This window comes from Suncus etruscus, chromosome 1 (assembly GCF_024139225.1).
Source record: "Suncus etruscus isolate mSunEtr1 chromosome 1, mSunEtr1.pri.cur, whole genome shotgun sequence".
Classification (NCBI taxonomy): Eukaryota; Metazoa; Chordata; class Mammalia; order Eulipotyphla; family Soricidae; genus Suncus; species Suncus etruscus.
This window is the reverse complement of record NC_064848.1, coordinates 204,895,646-204,911,518: the sequence shown is the minus strand read 5'-3', so window position 1 is coordinate 204,911,518 and position 15,873 is coordinate 204,895,646. Positions and strand designations below refer to the sequence as shown.

At 57.6% G+C, this 15,873-nt stretch overlaps 1 protein-coding gene across 1 annotated transcript; it reads left to right on the top strand.

The window, feature by feature from the left end:
• The first annotated feature begins 1,301 nt into the window (after nt 1–1,301).
• On the top strand, nt 1,302–15,634 carry UNC13D (unc-13 homolog D). The gene is made up of 32 exons (XM_049770747.1): nt 1,302–1,490; nt 2,110–2,145; nt 2,370–2,477; nt 2,776–2,835; nt 2,938–3,004; nt 3,167–3,350; nt 3,896–3,940; nt 4,044–4,112; nt 4,562–4,631; nt 4,995–5,099; nt 5,194–5,286; nt 5,363–5,466; nt 7,804–7,921; nt 8,347–8,471; nt 8,565–8,655; nt 8,732–8,788; nt 8,878–8,975; nt 9,063–9,114; nt 9,192–9,310; nt 9,412–9,538; nt 9,804–9,947; nt 10,101–10,199; nt 10,457–10,663; nt 10,756–10,824; nt 11,539–11,618; nt 11,939–12,044; nt 12,552–12,623; nt 14,213–14,296; nt 14,374–14,494; nt 14,632–14,755; nt 15,055–15,251; nt 15,367–15,634. The coding sequence occupies exons 1-32, from the start codon at nt 1,371–1,373 to the stop codon at nt 15,486–15,488; spliced, it is 3,273 nt and encodes a 1,090-aa protein (XP_049626704.1). The 5' UTR covers nt 1,302–1,370; the 3' UTR covers nt 15,489–15,634.
• Nucleotides 15,635–15,873: the final 239 nt, after the last annotated feature.

Sequence of the window (15,873 nt, the reverse complement as noted above, 5' to 3'; positions counted from 1 at the left end):
CTGTGTACCCCCAGGGGCTTTGCTGGAGACCCTGGCCCCAGCCAGGAGGCCAGCCCTGAGGCCTTACAGGCGGGTGCCCAGTGGCAGTGTCCCTGCCTGGGAGGACCCTAGGCCCTGGGCCCTTGCCGGCTGCCCACACCCTCCAGAGCCTCAGTAGTGCCTGGAGGCAGGGGTGGGGTGGGCCAAAGCCCAATCCTGGGAACGGCACCACCACCAGCCTCAGTGCTGGGGCAGAGGGGTGGAGCCTCAAAAGATCCCACCTTTGGGGCCGGTGGGTGTCTGCCTTGCCAGCGCTAGCCTAGGAAGGACTGCGGTTCAATACCCCCACCCCCACCCCCGCATCCCATATGGTCCCCCATGCCAGGAGTGACTTCTGAGTGCATAGCCAGGAGTAACCCCTGAGCGTCACCAGGTGTGGCCCAAAAACCAGAGATAAAAAAAAGACCCCACCCTTGCCTCCTGTCCTGCTGCAAGGCCTACGTTTGACAAGTGTGTGTTTGGTTTTGGGTTTGGGGTCACTCCCTGGCTCTGTGCTCAGAAATCACTCCTGACAGGCTTGGGGACCATACAGGGTAAAAGGGATTGAACTGGGGTCATCCCAGGTCAGCAGTGTGCAAGGCAAACGCCTTGTCACTGTACTATCGCTCAGGCCCCTGGCAGGTCTTGAGTGTCCCGAAGACCCTATTTCTTATCCCTGTCTGGTGAAGGACTGATGGTGAAGGCCTTGCCTTCCTGGCTGCCTCTTCCCTCTGGCCAGCCCCGCCCAGCACCGGGCTTGGGTAACCCCCCACAAGGGCGTCTGAAGGGAGCACTTGCTGGCCCTTGTGTGTGGGCTGGGCACCCAAGGGCCCAGTCACCTGGGCGGAATGTCCCCAGAGGGTGTGGAACAGGCCAGCTGGAGCCGGCTCAGCAGGTCCAGCGCCTGAGTGACGCCTCAGATGTATCAAATGTGTCCCTAGGGAGATGCCCCCCAATCTCTGTCCCACCTACCCTGGGAGGTGCTGTGGATCTGGGTCCAGGTGTCACCCCTTCAACCCCAGGGATACCCCCCTGCACCCACGCCCCCTGCTGGGAAGGAAGCAGGGGCCCCTCCCCAGCCAGGCCAGGAGAAGGAGGGAGGGAGGGGCCGGCCGCCCCCGCCTATGGATCCACCTTCTGCCTTCAGTCCCACTCAGGATTGGGCCAGCAGAGGGAAGCAGGTTGGAGAGAGAAGAAGAAAGTGTGAGGGACCCCATGATGAAATCCTGACCAGCCTGCTGCACCTACCTCTGCCCTCCTCACCCCGCCCGGGCACGGGCTGCCACCCTGGGCCTTTGCATAATCCTGCGGCTTCGCCACCCTGAGCGGCTGCCGGGCACCCCAGCCCAGCCATGGCAGCGTCCCTGGCCCCCTCCCAGCAGCGGCGGCCCCCCCTCTTGCGCCAGGCCATCAAGATAAGGCGCCGCAGGGCCCGTGACCTGCAGGACCCCTCACCTCAAAGGGCTCCCGAGGTAGGGCCTGGGCTGGGGAAGGGCTGGGTGGGGCTGTGTGGTTTGGGTGTGTGCGGACAGGACAGTCACCTCTGCTTGGCCTGGACTACCGGCCTAGCCCCAGCCAGCCTCTCCAAACCCCTGGGGTTCTTGCTCCATGTAGTCTCTGCACCTGGGGGGGGGTCCCCATCTCTCTTCATTTCTCCAAGGTGGCATCAGCCTCCCTCATCTCCAATTCTCCGGTTCTCCGGGCACAGGGTGACTCTCCAGTAGGCCAGGCTGCTTGGGCACCAGCAGGGTAGCCCCCAGGCCTGCACAGTGTGCCCCCCCCTTCCCCAGCCTGCCGCCTGCCTGCACTGCTGGGCCTCACTTCCGCCGCTGGGGTGCAAGCGTGGCCGCCGATAAGCAGGCATTTCCTCCGGGGAAGAGGGAGGTGGGGACCCTGGCTGCTGCGTGAGCTGGGTCTGTCCTCCATGGACCCCAGATCCGGCCCACTAGGGGGCAGGCCCCAGGGCGAGCGGGGGGCTGTGGAAGACGGTCCGCCGTGGGAACAGGTGCACTGGGGGACAGTGGGGTGCTGGCTGGGTGCAGGCCTGGCCCGCTCCAGCCCCTGAACATTTCGTGTTTCTTCCTTCTCCAGATCCAACCGCCATCTCACCACCTCTCCTCTGAGGAGGTAGGAACTAGGGTGGGGTGGGGTCTGGGGGATTCTGAGGTTATGGCACCTCTCAGACACCTTCAGGGCCTCCCGCCCGGATGACCGTTGCAGTCTGGGGCAGGGGTGGAGACTCAGGCCTGGACAGGCCCTGGGATGTGGGTGCCTGAGGATGTCCAGGCTGGCTGGGCTGAAACCAGGGTGAGTGGACGGAGGAGGGACCCCGTGACACTGCTATCCCTCAGCGGGAGCTGCTCTACGAGGAAGCCGTGTACAGTGTCCTCCACCGCCTGGGTCAGCCTGACCCCCAACACGTCCCCCAGGCCTCCCAGCTGCTGCACTACCTGCAGGAGGTAAGATTACCCAATGGGGTCTCCAACACCAGTCTGGACTTAGTACCCCTCTGCCCTGTAGGCCAGACTTAGTCCCCTACTCCCCACCTGCATACCAGAATCCAAATTCCCCCTTCACCCCTACAGCCCAGAGTTAGCCCCCTGTACGTTGCACCTCCGCAGCGCAGAATCAGTCTCTTGCCCCCAAACATTCCTATATCCCAGACTCAGAGTCAGCCCTCCTCAACCCAGATTCACTTCCGTCCTCCCACCACCACCAGTATGCCAGGCAGGCCCCAACCCTCCTTCCCTCCCCCAGGCCTTTCACCTGGAGCCTGAGGAGCACCAGCAGAAGCTGCAGGCAGTGCAGGAGCTGGAGGTAGGGCAAGCAGGAAGAGAGAGGAGGGGGGAGAGGAAGGGTCCTTCTCCCACAAAAGCCCCTGGATCTGGGCTCAGACCACCTTTGCTTTGGCTCCTGCAGAAGCCAATTTTCTGCCTGAAAGCCACGGTCAAGCAGGCCAAAGGCATTCTGGGCAAGGATGTCAGTGGTGAGTCTGCCCTGCCCTCCTCTTCCCCAGCCTGCACGCTCATCCCAGGGTGTTTGTCCCAGGGTGCTCATTCTGGGGTGCTTATGCTGGGCTTTGAGGAGGGGGCTGAAGGCGCCTCTCACACACACACAGACCCCTGCTGCCCTGTCCCCACTCCCACAGGCTTCAGCGACCCCTATTGCTTGCTGGGCATCGAGCAGGGCCTGAATGCACCATCGGGGGGCAGCCCTGGCACACGGCGCCGGCAGAAGGCCGTGGTCCGGCACACAATCCCAGAGGAGAATACCCATCGCACCCAGGTCATCAGCCAGACCCTCAACCCCGTGTGGGAGGAGACCTTCATCCTGTAGGTGGCATTGACGACACCTGGTGGGCATGGGAAGGCCTGGGCAGGGGGCAGGCCCAGAGCTGTGACCCTGGTGACCAGTGCTACTGAGCTGGGCCACTGGCACTGTAAGCTGCCCCACAAGTGTGCAAATGAGAGACCCTCTGCTGGAGAGAAGCCGGAGTTGGCCTGGAGAATTTTGAAAGGCTGAGCTCCAATTCTGTCATCAGCACCACTTGGTCCCCCAAAACACCATTGGGAGCGACCCCAATACTGTCCTAGTGACCCCAAGCATTGTGGGGTCTGGTCGCCCAAAAGGCAAGAAATTAAAAAGGAGAGCAGAGCGGGCAGAGCCATAGGACAGCAGGGAGGGCGCTTTCCTGATATGTGGGTGCCTAGGGGGATATGATCCCCAGTATCCCATCTGGTCCCCAAAGCATCTGAGAGCAGAACCAGGCCACCCAGTGTGGCCCTCAAAACAAAAGGAGGGTGAGCAGAGGATTTTGGGGTGATGGTGGTAACTTGGGCCTGGGGGGGCCTTCAGCCACGCCTTTTGTTACCTCTAGGGAGTTTGAGGACATAAACACCTCAAGTTTCCACCTGGACATGTGGTGAGGAGCTTGTGCTGCCCTGGGCTGGGGATGGGGGTTGGGGGCGCCGTCTCCCAAGGGGGTCCCAGGATTCCAGGGACAGATTCCTCCCTTTCTCCCTCAGGGACCTGGACACGGTGGAGTCAGTCAGACAGAAGTTGGGCGAGCTAACAGACCTGCACGGACTGCGCAGGTGAACCCCACTCTGCTGCCCCCAAAACTGCACCCCAGATTCTAAATGAACTTCCAACTCTGTATGGGCCCTTGTGAAGGGGTGGGCTGGGCTCAACCTGACCCCTGCAGTCTTGCGCCCACCACCTCACTGCGCCAGGCACAGGATTTATTGTTTCTTTTAGTTTTTGGGTCACACCCAGTGGTGCTCAGGGCTTCCTCCTGGCTCTGTGCTCAGGAATCACTCCTGGTGGCTTGGGTCCATATAGGGTGCTGGGGATCGAACCCAGGTCAGCCACGTGCACAGCAAACATTCTACCTATCTGCTGTGCTATCCCTCCGGCCCCCAGATTTGGGGAGGGGGGAGTGTCCTGGCTACTCCTGGCTCTGAAGAGGGCCCTAGTGGCATTCAGAGACCATCTGCTAGGCTGGGGTAGACCCCCCCTGTGTTTGTGTCACCTGGCCCTGCAGGATGTTCAAGGAGGCCCGGAAGGACAGAGGCCAGGATGACTTCCTGGGGAACGTGGTTCTCAGGCTACAGGTAAGGACTGAGAGAAAAGGCGGTGGGGGGGGGGGGGGGCTGGAGAGATAGCATGGAGGTAGGGCATTTATCCTGCATGCAGAAGGAAGGTGGTTCGAATCCTGGCATCCCATATGGTCCTCCGAGCCTGCCAGGAGTGATTTCTGAGTGTAGAGCCAGGAGAAACCTGAGTGCTGCCAGATGTGACCCAAACAAACAAACAAACAAAACAACAACAACAAAAAGGCAGAGCAGGGCAGTGAGGGCTGTAGGAAGGAAGGGACCACAGCTGGGCTAAGGGTAGGGTAGCCTGCAGTGGCCTCCCGGTGCCCCCCACCTCTCCATCTCCCCAGCATGCCTCTGTCTCTCTCCTCATTTTGCAAGGACCTGCATTGCCGAGAGGACCAATGGTACCCTCTGGAGCCACGCACAGAGACCTACCCGGACCGTGGCCAGTGCCACCTCCAGTTCCAGCTCATCCACAAGAAGGTGGGTCCATGAGGTTCACCCAGCCCAAGTGGGTTGACTGGAGGGGCTTGCCCAGGCATAGGGTCCTCGGCTCACCCCAGCCCATTCCCCACAGAGAGCCACTGCAGCCAGCCGCTCCCAGCCCAGCTACCTGGTGCATCTCCACCTACTTCAGCAGCTGGTGTCCCATGAGGTCACGCAACACCAGGTAGGTGCCCCCTCGGTGGGCAGGGAGGGGCCAGTGCTGCTGCAGGCCAGGCCTCACCCCTCACCCACTCCCTCAGGCGGGCAGTACCTCCTGGGATGGATCGCTGAGCGCCGAAGCCACCACCATCTTGTACCTGCATGCGACCCAGAAAGACCTGTCTGACTTCCACCAGTCCATGGCGTGAGTGAGCTGGTGGGACACTGGCCCTACCCACTGCCCCTGCTACATGCTGCAAGCCCGAGTGTGCCCTTGAGGCTTCTAATTTTGGGGGATTTGGAGGGGGATTGGACATCACAGTGCATAGAAACTATTCCTGGCTCTGTGCTCAGGGATCCATATATGTGGTACTGAAGATCAAACTGGAGGGGCCAGAATGATAGCACAGTGGTAGGGTGTTTGCTTTGCATGTGGCAGACCCAGGGAGGACCTAGGTTTGATTCCCAGCATCCAATATGGTTCCCCGAGCCTGACAGGAGCGATTTCTGAGCAAAAGAGCCCGGAGTAAGCCCTGAACACCACCGGGTGTGGCCTAAAAAAAAAAAAAAAAAAAAAACAAAACAGAAAAAAAAAAACAGAAAAAAACAGGGCCCGGAGAGATAGCACAACAGTGTTTGCCTTGCAAGCACCTGATCCAGGACCTAAGGTGATTGGTTCGGAGTCCCATATGGTCCCCCATGCCTGCCAGGAGCTATTTCTGAGCAGATAGCCAGGAGTAACCCCTGAGCACCGCTGGGTGTGGCCAAGAAACAAAAACAAACAAACAAACAAAAAAAACCCCAGAAAAACAAAAGAAAACAAATTGGAGGTGCCTGAGCGATAGCACAGTGAGGAGGGCATTTGCCTTGCACACAGTCAACCTAAGTTCAATCCCCAGCATCCCATAGGGTATCCCGAACCTGCCAGGAGTAATTTCTTTCTTTCTTTTTTTTTTTTTTTTGGTTTTTGGGCCACACCCAGTAATGCTCAGGGGTTACTCCTGGCTATGCACTCAGAAGTTGCTCCTGGCTTGGGGGACCATATTGGACGCCGGGGGATCGAACTGTGGTCCATCCAAGGCTAGCGCAGGCAAGGCAGGCACCTTACCTCTTGCGCCACCGCCCAGCCCCTCTTTTTTTTTTTTAATAATAATGTATTTGGGGCCGGAGAGATAGCACAGCGGCGTTTGCCTTGCAAGCAGCCAATCCAGGACCTAACAGCGTCCCATATGGTCCCCCGTGTCTGCCAGGAGCTATTTTTTTGGGGGGGCCACATCCAGCGTTGCTCAGGGGTTACTCCTGGCTGTCTGCTCAGAAATAGCTCCTGGCAGGCACGGGGGGGGGGGGGACCATATGGGACACCGGGATTCGAACCAACCACCTTTGGTCCTGGATCAGCTGCTTGCAAGGCAAACGCTGCAGTGCTATCTCTCCGGGCCCTGCCAGGAGCTATTTTTGAGCAGATAGCCAGGAGTAACCCCTGAGCACCACTGGGTGTGCCCCCCCAAAAATAATAATGTATTTATTTGCTGTAATTACAAAATTGTTCATAGTTGTGGTTCAGTCATCGAATTACACCCCCGCTTCACCAGTGTAACTTTCTAATCACCAGTGTTCCCCATTTTCCTCTTCCCCAACTCCCTGCCTGTCTTCAGGACAAGCATTCTATTTCTCTTTCTCACTATCATTGTCATGGTAGTTGTTGGTGCAGTTATTTCTCTAACTGCACTCACCATTCTTTGTGGTAAACTTCATATCATGGGCTGGTCCTTCTGGCCCTCATCTCTATTGTAATTTTGCTAGGAGTAATTTCTGAGTGCAGAGCTTGGCGTAACTCCTGAGGACCACTGGGTGTGGCCCCCCTCAAAAATAAAAAAGATTAAATTGGAATTGACCACACATAAGGCAGGTGCCTCACCACTGTGCTGTCTCTTTGGCCCCAAAATATCCTAATTTAAGGGACAGGTGAGATTGAGGATGTACCTCAGCAGCAGGGTACAGCCCTCACAATGTGAGAACCCTGAGTTTGATCCCAGCACTCAGAAAAAAATAAAAAGAAAAGAGAAAACCAATGAATAGTAGGGCCAGGTTGATGACTCAAAGGGCTGAGTGCAGGCTTTGCATGCAGGGACCATGGATTTGTTCCGGGGCATCATAGGGGTCTTGAGCAATGCCAGGACCACCAAGGTGTGGCCCAGAAAACAATGAAGAAGCAGTTTGCCTTCTTTTTTTTTTTTTTTTTTTTTTTTTGGTTTTTGGGCCACACCCGGCAATGCTCAGGGGTTCCTCCTGGCTGTCTGCTCAGAAATAGCTCCTGGCAGGCACGGGGGACCATATGGGACACCGGGATTCGAACCAACCACCTTTGGTCCTGGATCGGCTGCTTGCAAGGCAAACACTGCTGTGCTATCTCTCCGGGCCCGCAGTTTGCCTTCTTGATTGTTCCTCCTTGGGGGACCATGAGGTTTCACTGAGGCAGCCTGGCCCACCCTGGACCCAGCAGGAAGGGAGGGCAGGCCTGAGTGCTTCCTTTCTGCCACAGGCAGTGGCTGGCCTACAGCCGGCTGTACCAGAGCCTGGAGTTCCCCAGCGGCTGCCTCCTGCACCCCATCACCAGCATGGAGTACCAGTGGATCCAGGGCCGGCTCAAGGCGGAGCAGGTGGGCAGAGGGCAGGCAGGGCAGTGGGTTAACGCATGGATGCATGAGACTGGGTGGTGGGCGGAGCATTACTTGGCATGGCTTGTGATGGATGAGCTGTTTGTGGGCAGTGATGGGCAGGGCAGGGCTGTGTGGTGGGTGGAGCATGTCATTGGGTATGGCTTGTGGTGGATGTGACATATCAAATGTGGGGCTTCTGGTGGGCAGATCATGTGGCTGGGCAGGATTTGTGGTGGGTTGAACATGTCATTGGATGTGGCTTGTGTTGGATGTTCTTGTGAGCGGGACGTTGGGTGGAGCTGTGTTGTAGCTGTGTCTGTGGGCATGTCTTGTGGTGGGCGGAGCACGTCGTTGGGTGTGGTTTGTGGTGGGCGTGGCCTTTGGCACATCCAGAGGTGTCCATCTCATGGCCCCTCTGGCCACAGCTGGAGGAACTGGCCACCTCGTTCAGCTCGCTGCTGGCCTATGGCCTGTCTCTCATCCGGAGGTTCCGGTCCGTCTTCCCTCTCTCGGTCTCAGACTCCCCGGCACGGCTTCAGTCTCTCCTTAGGTCAGTGTCCTCCCTGGCCTACCTGGAGGGTGGTGGGCTCAGGGGTTTGGGTGGCCCGGGCCAGCAGGAGTTTGGGCCCGGCTGTCTCCGCAGGGTGCTGGTGCAGATGTGCAAGATGAAGGCCTTTGGAGAGCTGTGCCCCGACAGTGCGCCCCTGCCCCACCTGGTCACTGAGGCCCTGCGGGTACTGTGCCAAGGGGAGAGTGGGTGGGTGAGGTGCTGGGCTCCGTCCCTGCCGCTCATTCCCTCTCTGGCCGCAGATTGGCACCATCGAATGGTTCCACCTGAAGCAGGAGCAACACCAGCCCATGGTGCAGGTGAGGGGTGCGGCTGAAGGTTCAGGGGTTCAGGGGTTGGAGGTGCGCTTGCCCCTGGCCCCTTTGTGCAGCAGACTTGTCCCCACCAGGATGTGTTGGAGGAAGGCAAAGCCTTGTTGGGTTTGGTGCAAGATGTGGCCGGGGACCTGCATCAGTGCCTGCGCATATGGAACAAAATCTTCCACAAGTGAGCAGTGCTGGGGCAAGGCAGGGCTGGGGTGGGCTTAGGGACTGGGGTACTGGGGTCATACCTGGCCTACCTCCTTTTCTCCAGCGTCCTCAAGATCAACCTTTTCTCCATCGCTTTCCTGGAGCTCCAGTGGCTGGTGAGTGAATCCCTGGGGCCCCTGCACTAGCCCATCAGTAGACCCAGACCACCCACTACCATGCCTGTCCTTTGCAGGTGGCCAAACGGGTACAGGAGCACACAGAGGCGATGGGCAGCCCCATGTCCCCGGAGATGGGTGAGAATCTCTTCCAGCTCTACATCAGCCTCAAAGAGCTGTGCCAGCTGAGCCCAGAGTCCTCACAGAGGTGGGCAGCACGTGGGCCTGGGAGGGGAGGGGAGAGATGAGGAGAGGAGGTGGTGGTGTGGGGCCGGTCCAAGTCTGGGTTTGCTGCAGGGATGGAGTCTCAGTCTCAGCCCTGGACGGCTTTCACCGCTGGTTCCAGCCCGCCATTCCTTCCTGGTTGCAGAAAACCTACAGTGTGGCTCTGGCTCGAGTGCAGCGTGCGGTGCAAATGGACCAGGTTGAAGGGGGTGGCGTGAGGTGGAGTCCAGGGGCAGGGTCTTGGTTTAGGAGTGTAGTCCTCTTTTTTCGGGGGAGGCACACCTGTCAGTGCTCAGGGGTTATTCCTGGCTCTATGCTCAGAAATCACTCCTGGAGGTGCTCAGGGACCCTATGGAATGCTGGGGATTGAATCAGGTCTGGCTATGTGCAAAGCAAAGGCCTTCTCCAATGCACCATCACTCAGGCTCCTGAGCCTCCTCCTTTCTGTGTCTTCCCGTCCCCAGCTGGTGCCTCTGGGTGAACTGATCAAGCACAGCACCTCGGCCGTGGACCTGTCCATCTGCTTCACCCAGATCAGTCACACTGCCCAGCAGCTGGACTGGCCAGACCCGGAAGTGGCCTTCATGATCACTGTCAAATTCGTAGAGGTGCCACCTTCTCTCTGTTCCTTCCCAACACCTCCCACCCCTACTCGTACCTGCCACCAAACTCACCCAATGGTCCCCAGAGGCATTCCCCTCCACCTAAGACTCCCATGCCCATTTTTCCTCCCTCCACCACTTAACCCTGTGCCACCCTAGGACACATGCAGGCTGGCTCTGGTGTACTGCAGCCTGATAAAGGCCCGGGCTCGGGAACTCTCTGCAAACCAGAAGGACCAGGGCCAGGCAGCGGACATGGTAAGGCCAGAACCGGGGGCTGGGCTGGCCTGGGTTGGGGCTGGCATTGCCCAAGACATGCTGATGCGGGGCCGGCGAGGTGGCGCTAGAGGTAAGGAAGGACCGCGGTTCGATCCCCCGGCGTCCCATATGGTCCCCCAAGTCAGGGGCAATTTCTGAGCACTGAGCCAGGAGTAACCCCTGAGCATCTAACGGGTGTGGCCCGAAAAAAAAAAAAAAAAAAGACATGCTGATGCCCTGGGCTTTGCTGCCCCCAGCTGTGCGTGGTGGTGAATGACATGGAGCAGTTGCGGCTGGTGATCGGCAAACTGCCCACGCAGCTGGCCTGGGAGGCCCTGGAGCAGCGGGTCGGGGCCGTGCTGGAGCAGGGCCAGCTGCAGAACACGCTGCATGCCCAGTTGCAGGGAGCGCTGGCTGGGCTCAACCACGAGATCCGCACTGGCGTCCGCACCCTGGCGGAGCAGGTACCTGGTGAGGGGGGATCCCATAGTGTCCCCTGATGCCCCACATAGCCTCCTTGGCCCCCACTCAGCCTCTGCTCCTTCTCTGTCCGCAGCTAGAGGCAGGCATTGCCATGCACATCCGGAAGTTGGTGGGCGTCGGGGAGTCCGTCCTGCCTGAGGATGTGAGTGGCTGCCTCCTTGCCCCACCCTGACCCGTGGACTTGAAATTGCCAAGGGGGGGATCCATGTGGGCAGGGGCAGAGGGATCCATCAGAGAACAGCCCTCCCAACCTTAGACCAAAAATGATTTATATATTGATTGCTGTGGGGCTGGTTGGGGCTCCTAGGAACCAGGCTAGGGCTCCCAGCACCATGAGGCTTCAGTGGGGTGATGCAGGCTGTTAGACAAGACTAGCCATCTGCTCCCAGCTTAGCTGTACAGTCGATCCTAGCCAGATGGTCTGTCATTGTAGATATCTCACACACCTTTAATTCGGGCTAGGTCTTTCGCTCATTCATCCATCCACCCATCCATTCACTTGGACTTTGCATTAGGACATCTGTCCTCAAACGAGGTCCCAGGCCTCACTCCAGTCGACCCACTTGTGAAGGAACAAAGTGTTAACCTGCAGAGTTCTCACTGTACAAGGGTCCCGCTGAGCAATCCCTAGGGCCGCTTCCTGGATGTTTGATCAGGAAGGTCAACTGAGACTACCCAAAAGGCAGCCAGAGTTTGTGGGGGAATGTCTGGGGCAGCGGTTTCCAAAGGCTGCAGAACTAGAGAGGAGGCCAGATCTGACGGGGAGCAGACCAGCTGTGATTCTGCACCATGGGGAACGGAGTATTGGGGCAATGGCTTTCCTCAAGCCAAGTGCTCCCCCCTTTCAACCCTCCAGGCCATTATGCCCCTGATGAAGTTCCTGGAGCTAAAGCTATGCTACATGAACTCCAACTTGGTACAGGAGAACTTCAGCAGGTCGGTGGCAGCAGTGCTCTGGGCCCCCAGTTCTGCAGCCATTCTCAGGGACCCGTCACCCACCTCTGCCTGAACTTTCGCAGGGGTAGGGAGCCGAGCACCTCCTGTTCCCATTTTGAGATCAAACCTTCCACTGCCTGCGGGGATTAGGGAAGGTCTCTGAGAGCCTGATGCAGTCCCCTGGGCAAAAAGGGAGACGTCTAGGGTATCTACTTGCACCCTGGCCTGCCCTGCCCAGGTGTGCCCTGTCTCTGCTCCCCTCTGAAGTTTGGGGCTGGGGTGGTGGACTTCTCTTTCTCAAATGTCTCTGCTCCCCACAGCCTCCTGACCCTGCTCTGGACTCACACACTATCAGTGCTGGTGGAGGCAGCCGCTTCCCAGCGCAGCTGCCCCCTGGCCTCGAGCAGGCTGAAGTTTGCACTGCAGGTAACAGCTTAATTAAATATTAATTAAATACAAATAAAACCAAGGGCTGGAGCTATAGCACAGCGGTAGGGCATTTGCCTTGCATGCGGCCAACCTGAAACGAACCTGGGTTTGATCCCCAGCATCCTATATGGTCCCTCAAGCCTGTCAGAAGCGATTTCTGAGTGCAGAGCCAGGAGTAACCCCTAAATGCTGCTGGGGGTGGCCCAAAACAAACAAACAAACAAAAAAAAAACAGAATTATTGGGGCCGAAGGGATAGCACATTGGTAGGGTGCCTTGCATGAAGCCTACCTGGGATGGACCCGGGTTCAATCCCTGGCATCCCCTATGAACCCCTAAGCCTGCCAGGGGTAATTTCTGAGCACAAAGCCAGAAATAACCCTGGCCACAACCACTGGGTGAGTCCAAAAACCAAAAAATAAATATGTGACTATGAAAGACACAGTGGTGACTGAAGGGGTGGGTTGGGGGGTACCAGGACTCATCCCTGATGTTTTCCCCCCAGAGCTTGGAGATTTGCTTCTATGCAGAGGGCTGTGGCCTGCCGCCTGAGGCGCTCCACACGGATACCTTCCAGGTAGGGGCTGCTACAGGACATGTGGAAGCAGAACCACATGTGGGTTCAAGTTTCTGAGGGATTGGATAATACAGTGAAGAGGGCATTTGTCTTATACGTGGCTGACCCAGTTTCGATCCCTGGCATCCCATATGTTCCCTTGGAGTGATTCCTGAGTTCAGAGCCAGGAGTAAGCCCTGAACACTGGCATTGCTGGGAGTGACCCAAAAGCAAAAGCAAAAGCAAAAAATTAAAATCCTGGGGTGCGGGCCCGGAGAGATAGCGCAGCGGCGTTTGCCTTGCAAGCAGCCGATCCAGGACCAAAGGTGGTTGGTTCGAATCCCGGTATCCCATATGGTCCCCCGTGCCTGCCAGGAGCTATTTCTGAGCAGACAGCCAGGAGGAACCCCTGAGCATTGCCGGGTGTGGCCCAAAAACCAAAAATAAATAAATAAATAAATAAATAAATAAATAAATAAATAAATAAAATCCTGGGGTGCTGGGGAGATAGTATAGGTATAAGAAACTTTATTTTTTGTGACTTAGTTCAGTTCCTGGCTGGAGTCAATATTGAGCACAGAGCCAGGAATAGCCCCTGAACTCCACAGGGCAAGGGCCCAAAACAAAACAAGGGGCTGGAGCAATAGTCCAGTGGATAGGGCATTTGCTTTGCACATAGCCAACCTGCTTTGATCCCCAACACCCTGTATGGTCCCCTGAGCCCTCTGGGAGTGATCCATGAATATAGAACTAGAAATAAGCCTTGAGCACTACTGTATATGTTCCCCAAAGCAAAAACAACAAAACTAAACAAAACTAAATTAAAACTAAACAACATCCTCTGTCCCCAAGGAGCTGGAGTGGACAGCAGGAAGGGAACTTAGCTCTGGGTGGCTTAGGGTCAGTCCCCAGGGTAGCTTATGGTTCCTGAGTCCCACCTGGAGTGATCCCAAACAGAGCCAAAAGTAAAATGTGATGGGGCTAGAGAGATAGCACAGTGGTAAGGCTTTTGCCTTGCGTGCAGCCAATTTTGGATGAACCCGGATTCAATTCCTGGCATCCCATATGTGGTCCCCCGAGCCTGCCAGAAGTGATTTCTGAGCACAGAGTCAGGAGTAACCCGAGTGCTGCCGGGTGTGGCCCAAAACCAAAAAAAAAAAAAAAAGAAAGAAAAGAGTAAGCCCTGAGTACTGCTGAGTGGGATCCAAACCTCCCACCCGCTCCCTCAAATTTATATGTATATATTATTTATATAAACAAAAACATATACATGAAATATTTACATATTATATAAGATACAACCTATATACTTACTACAACCATTATATACAAATATGTAAATTATATTCATATAAATAAAAAACAAAAAGTGGGGAGGACCAGGGTTCAAGGGGTAGGTTCATGGTCTGCACGTGACAACCCTAAGTTTGACTCCTAGAACCCCAAGGTCTCTAAGGCACTGCTGGAGTGACCTCCAAGCACTGAGCAGGTTGCTACTCCTGGTTTATCACTGCCAAGTGCTCCCTGCCCAGTGACTGAGGCCTATGGGGACGGGGCCCCAAAGATGGGGTTGAGTCACACACCCCAGCCATCTACCTGTCCTGTCCCAGGTCCTGCAGGCGGACCTGGAGCTGCAGGCGGCCTCCAGTCGGGAGCTCATCCAGAAGTACTTCTGCAGCCGCATCCAGCAGCAAGTGAGGCCCCTCGCCATCCCATTGCCCCACGGCACCTGCTGTGCATCCCCATGCTCAGCCTGCCCCCATTCCTGCAGGAAGAGACCATCTCGGAAGACCTAGGGGCGGTCACGGTCAAGGCCTCCTACCGAGTCTCAGAGCAGAAGCTGCATGTGGAGCTGCTGAGTGCGTCCAACCTGAAGCCCCTGGACAGCAACGGTAGGTAGTGGGGGGCAGGAGACAGTGGCTGGTCACTCACTCCCCCTGGTGCAGTTCCTCTGCATACCTAGGAGGGGGCATTGCTGAAGGCCGAGTGGGAGCCTGGACTGAAGTCCCCTGTCATGGCCGCTTCCCAGGTACCAGTGACCCCTTCGTACAGCTGACCTTGGAGCCCAGGCACGAGTTTCCTGAACTGGCCCCCCGGGAGACGCAGACTCATAAGAAGGACCTTCACCCGCTGTTTGATGAGAACTTTGAGTTGTAAGTGGGTCCACTCACAGCTGGCAGGGCACCCCTGTGCCAGCCTCTAGGGGGCATCAGGGTGTTGTCCCTAGAGCTTGGGGACCAGGAGGGCTGTGGGGTGGACTGAGGTGTGTTCCCCTCCAGCCAGGGTCCAGATACAGCTCTGAGGCACAGTCAGAACGGGCATCCTTACTCAACTGTCACACATGTGGGTCATCCTCCTCCTAGTCTTGGTTTGATGGCAGGAAATCGCAGGGGACTCACGTGTGGAGTGGGGGTTACAGGCAGCTCAGCTGACCACTCTGCCCCCCCCCTAGCCTGGTGCCTGCCGAGCCATGCCAGAAGGCAGGCGCATGCCTGATGCTCACCGTGCTGGACCACGACACGCTGGGCAAAGATGACCTGGAAGGAGAGGCCTTCCTGCCTCTGGCCTCGGTGCCGGGCCTGGCCGGGCCCCACGAGCCTGGGGAGGTGCCACAGACCCGTCTACCCCTCACCTACCCTGCCGCCAATGGTAGGTCCTGGGTAGGGCCCAGCTGCAGGGGGCGTGTGAGCTGGGCTGGGGTGGCTGTGTGGGCCTCCCCACCCGTGCAAGACCCCTCCTCCAGCTCGACCCCCGTTCCGTGCAGGGGATCCCATCCTGCAGCTCCTGGAAAGCCGGAAAGGTGATCGAGAGGCCCAGGCGTTCGTGAAGCTGCGACGGCAGCGGGCCAGACAGGCCTCTCAGCATGTCCCGCAGCCAGGGCGGTAGCAGTCCGGAGGAGCTGGGCTGGGTGGCTGATGAGGTGGGCTGGGGTGGGCCCCCTACTGCAGGAGGGCCTTCAGTCTGGCTTGACACTAGGGGGTGCTTCAGCAGGTGGAACCCTAAGGAGAGTGCCCCTCTTCTGTCCAATCTGGCCCTCCTGAACCCTCCCTTCTTCTGGCCTTTATCCCAGGCTAGTCCCAGCAGCCAGGATGGGAGCAGCTCTTGGGACCCTAAGGCCCCCCCCTCCACATACACCTAATCTCTTGGGACAAGCAGCAGCTCCACTTATTCCTAAGAAGCCGCTGCAGCCACCAGGGTGACAGCCAGGCTAGGATCATGCCTGGACCTTGTTCCGTTTCCCCATCTCCATTTACTGGGGCTGAGGCTGCAG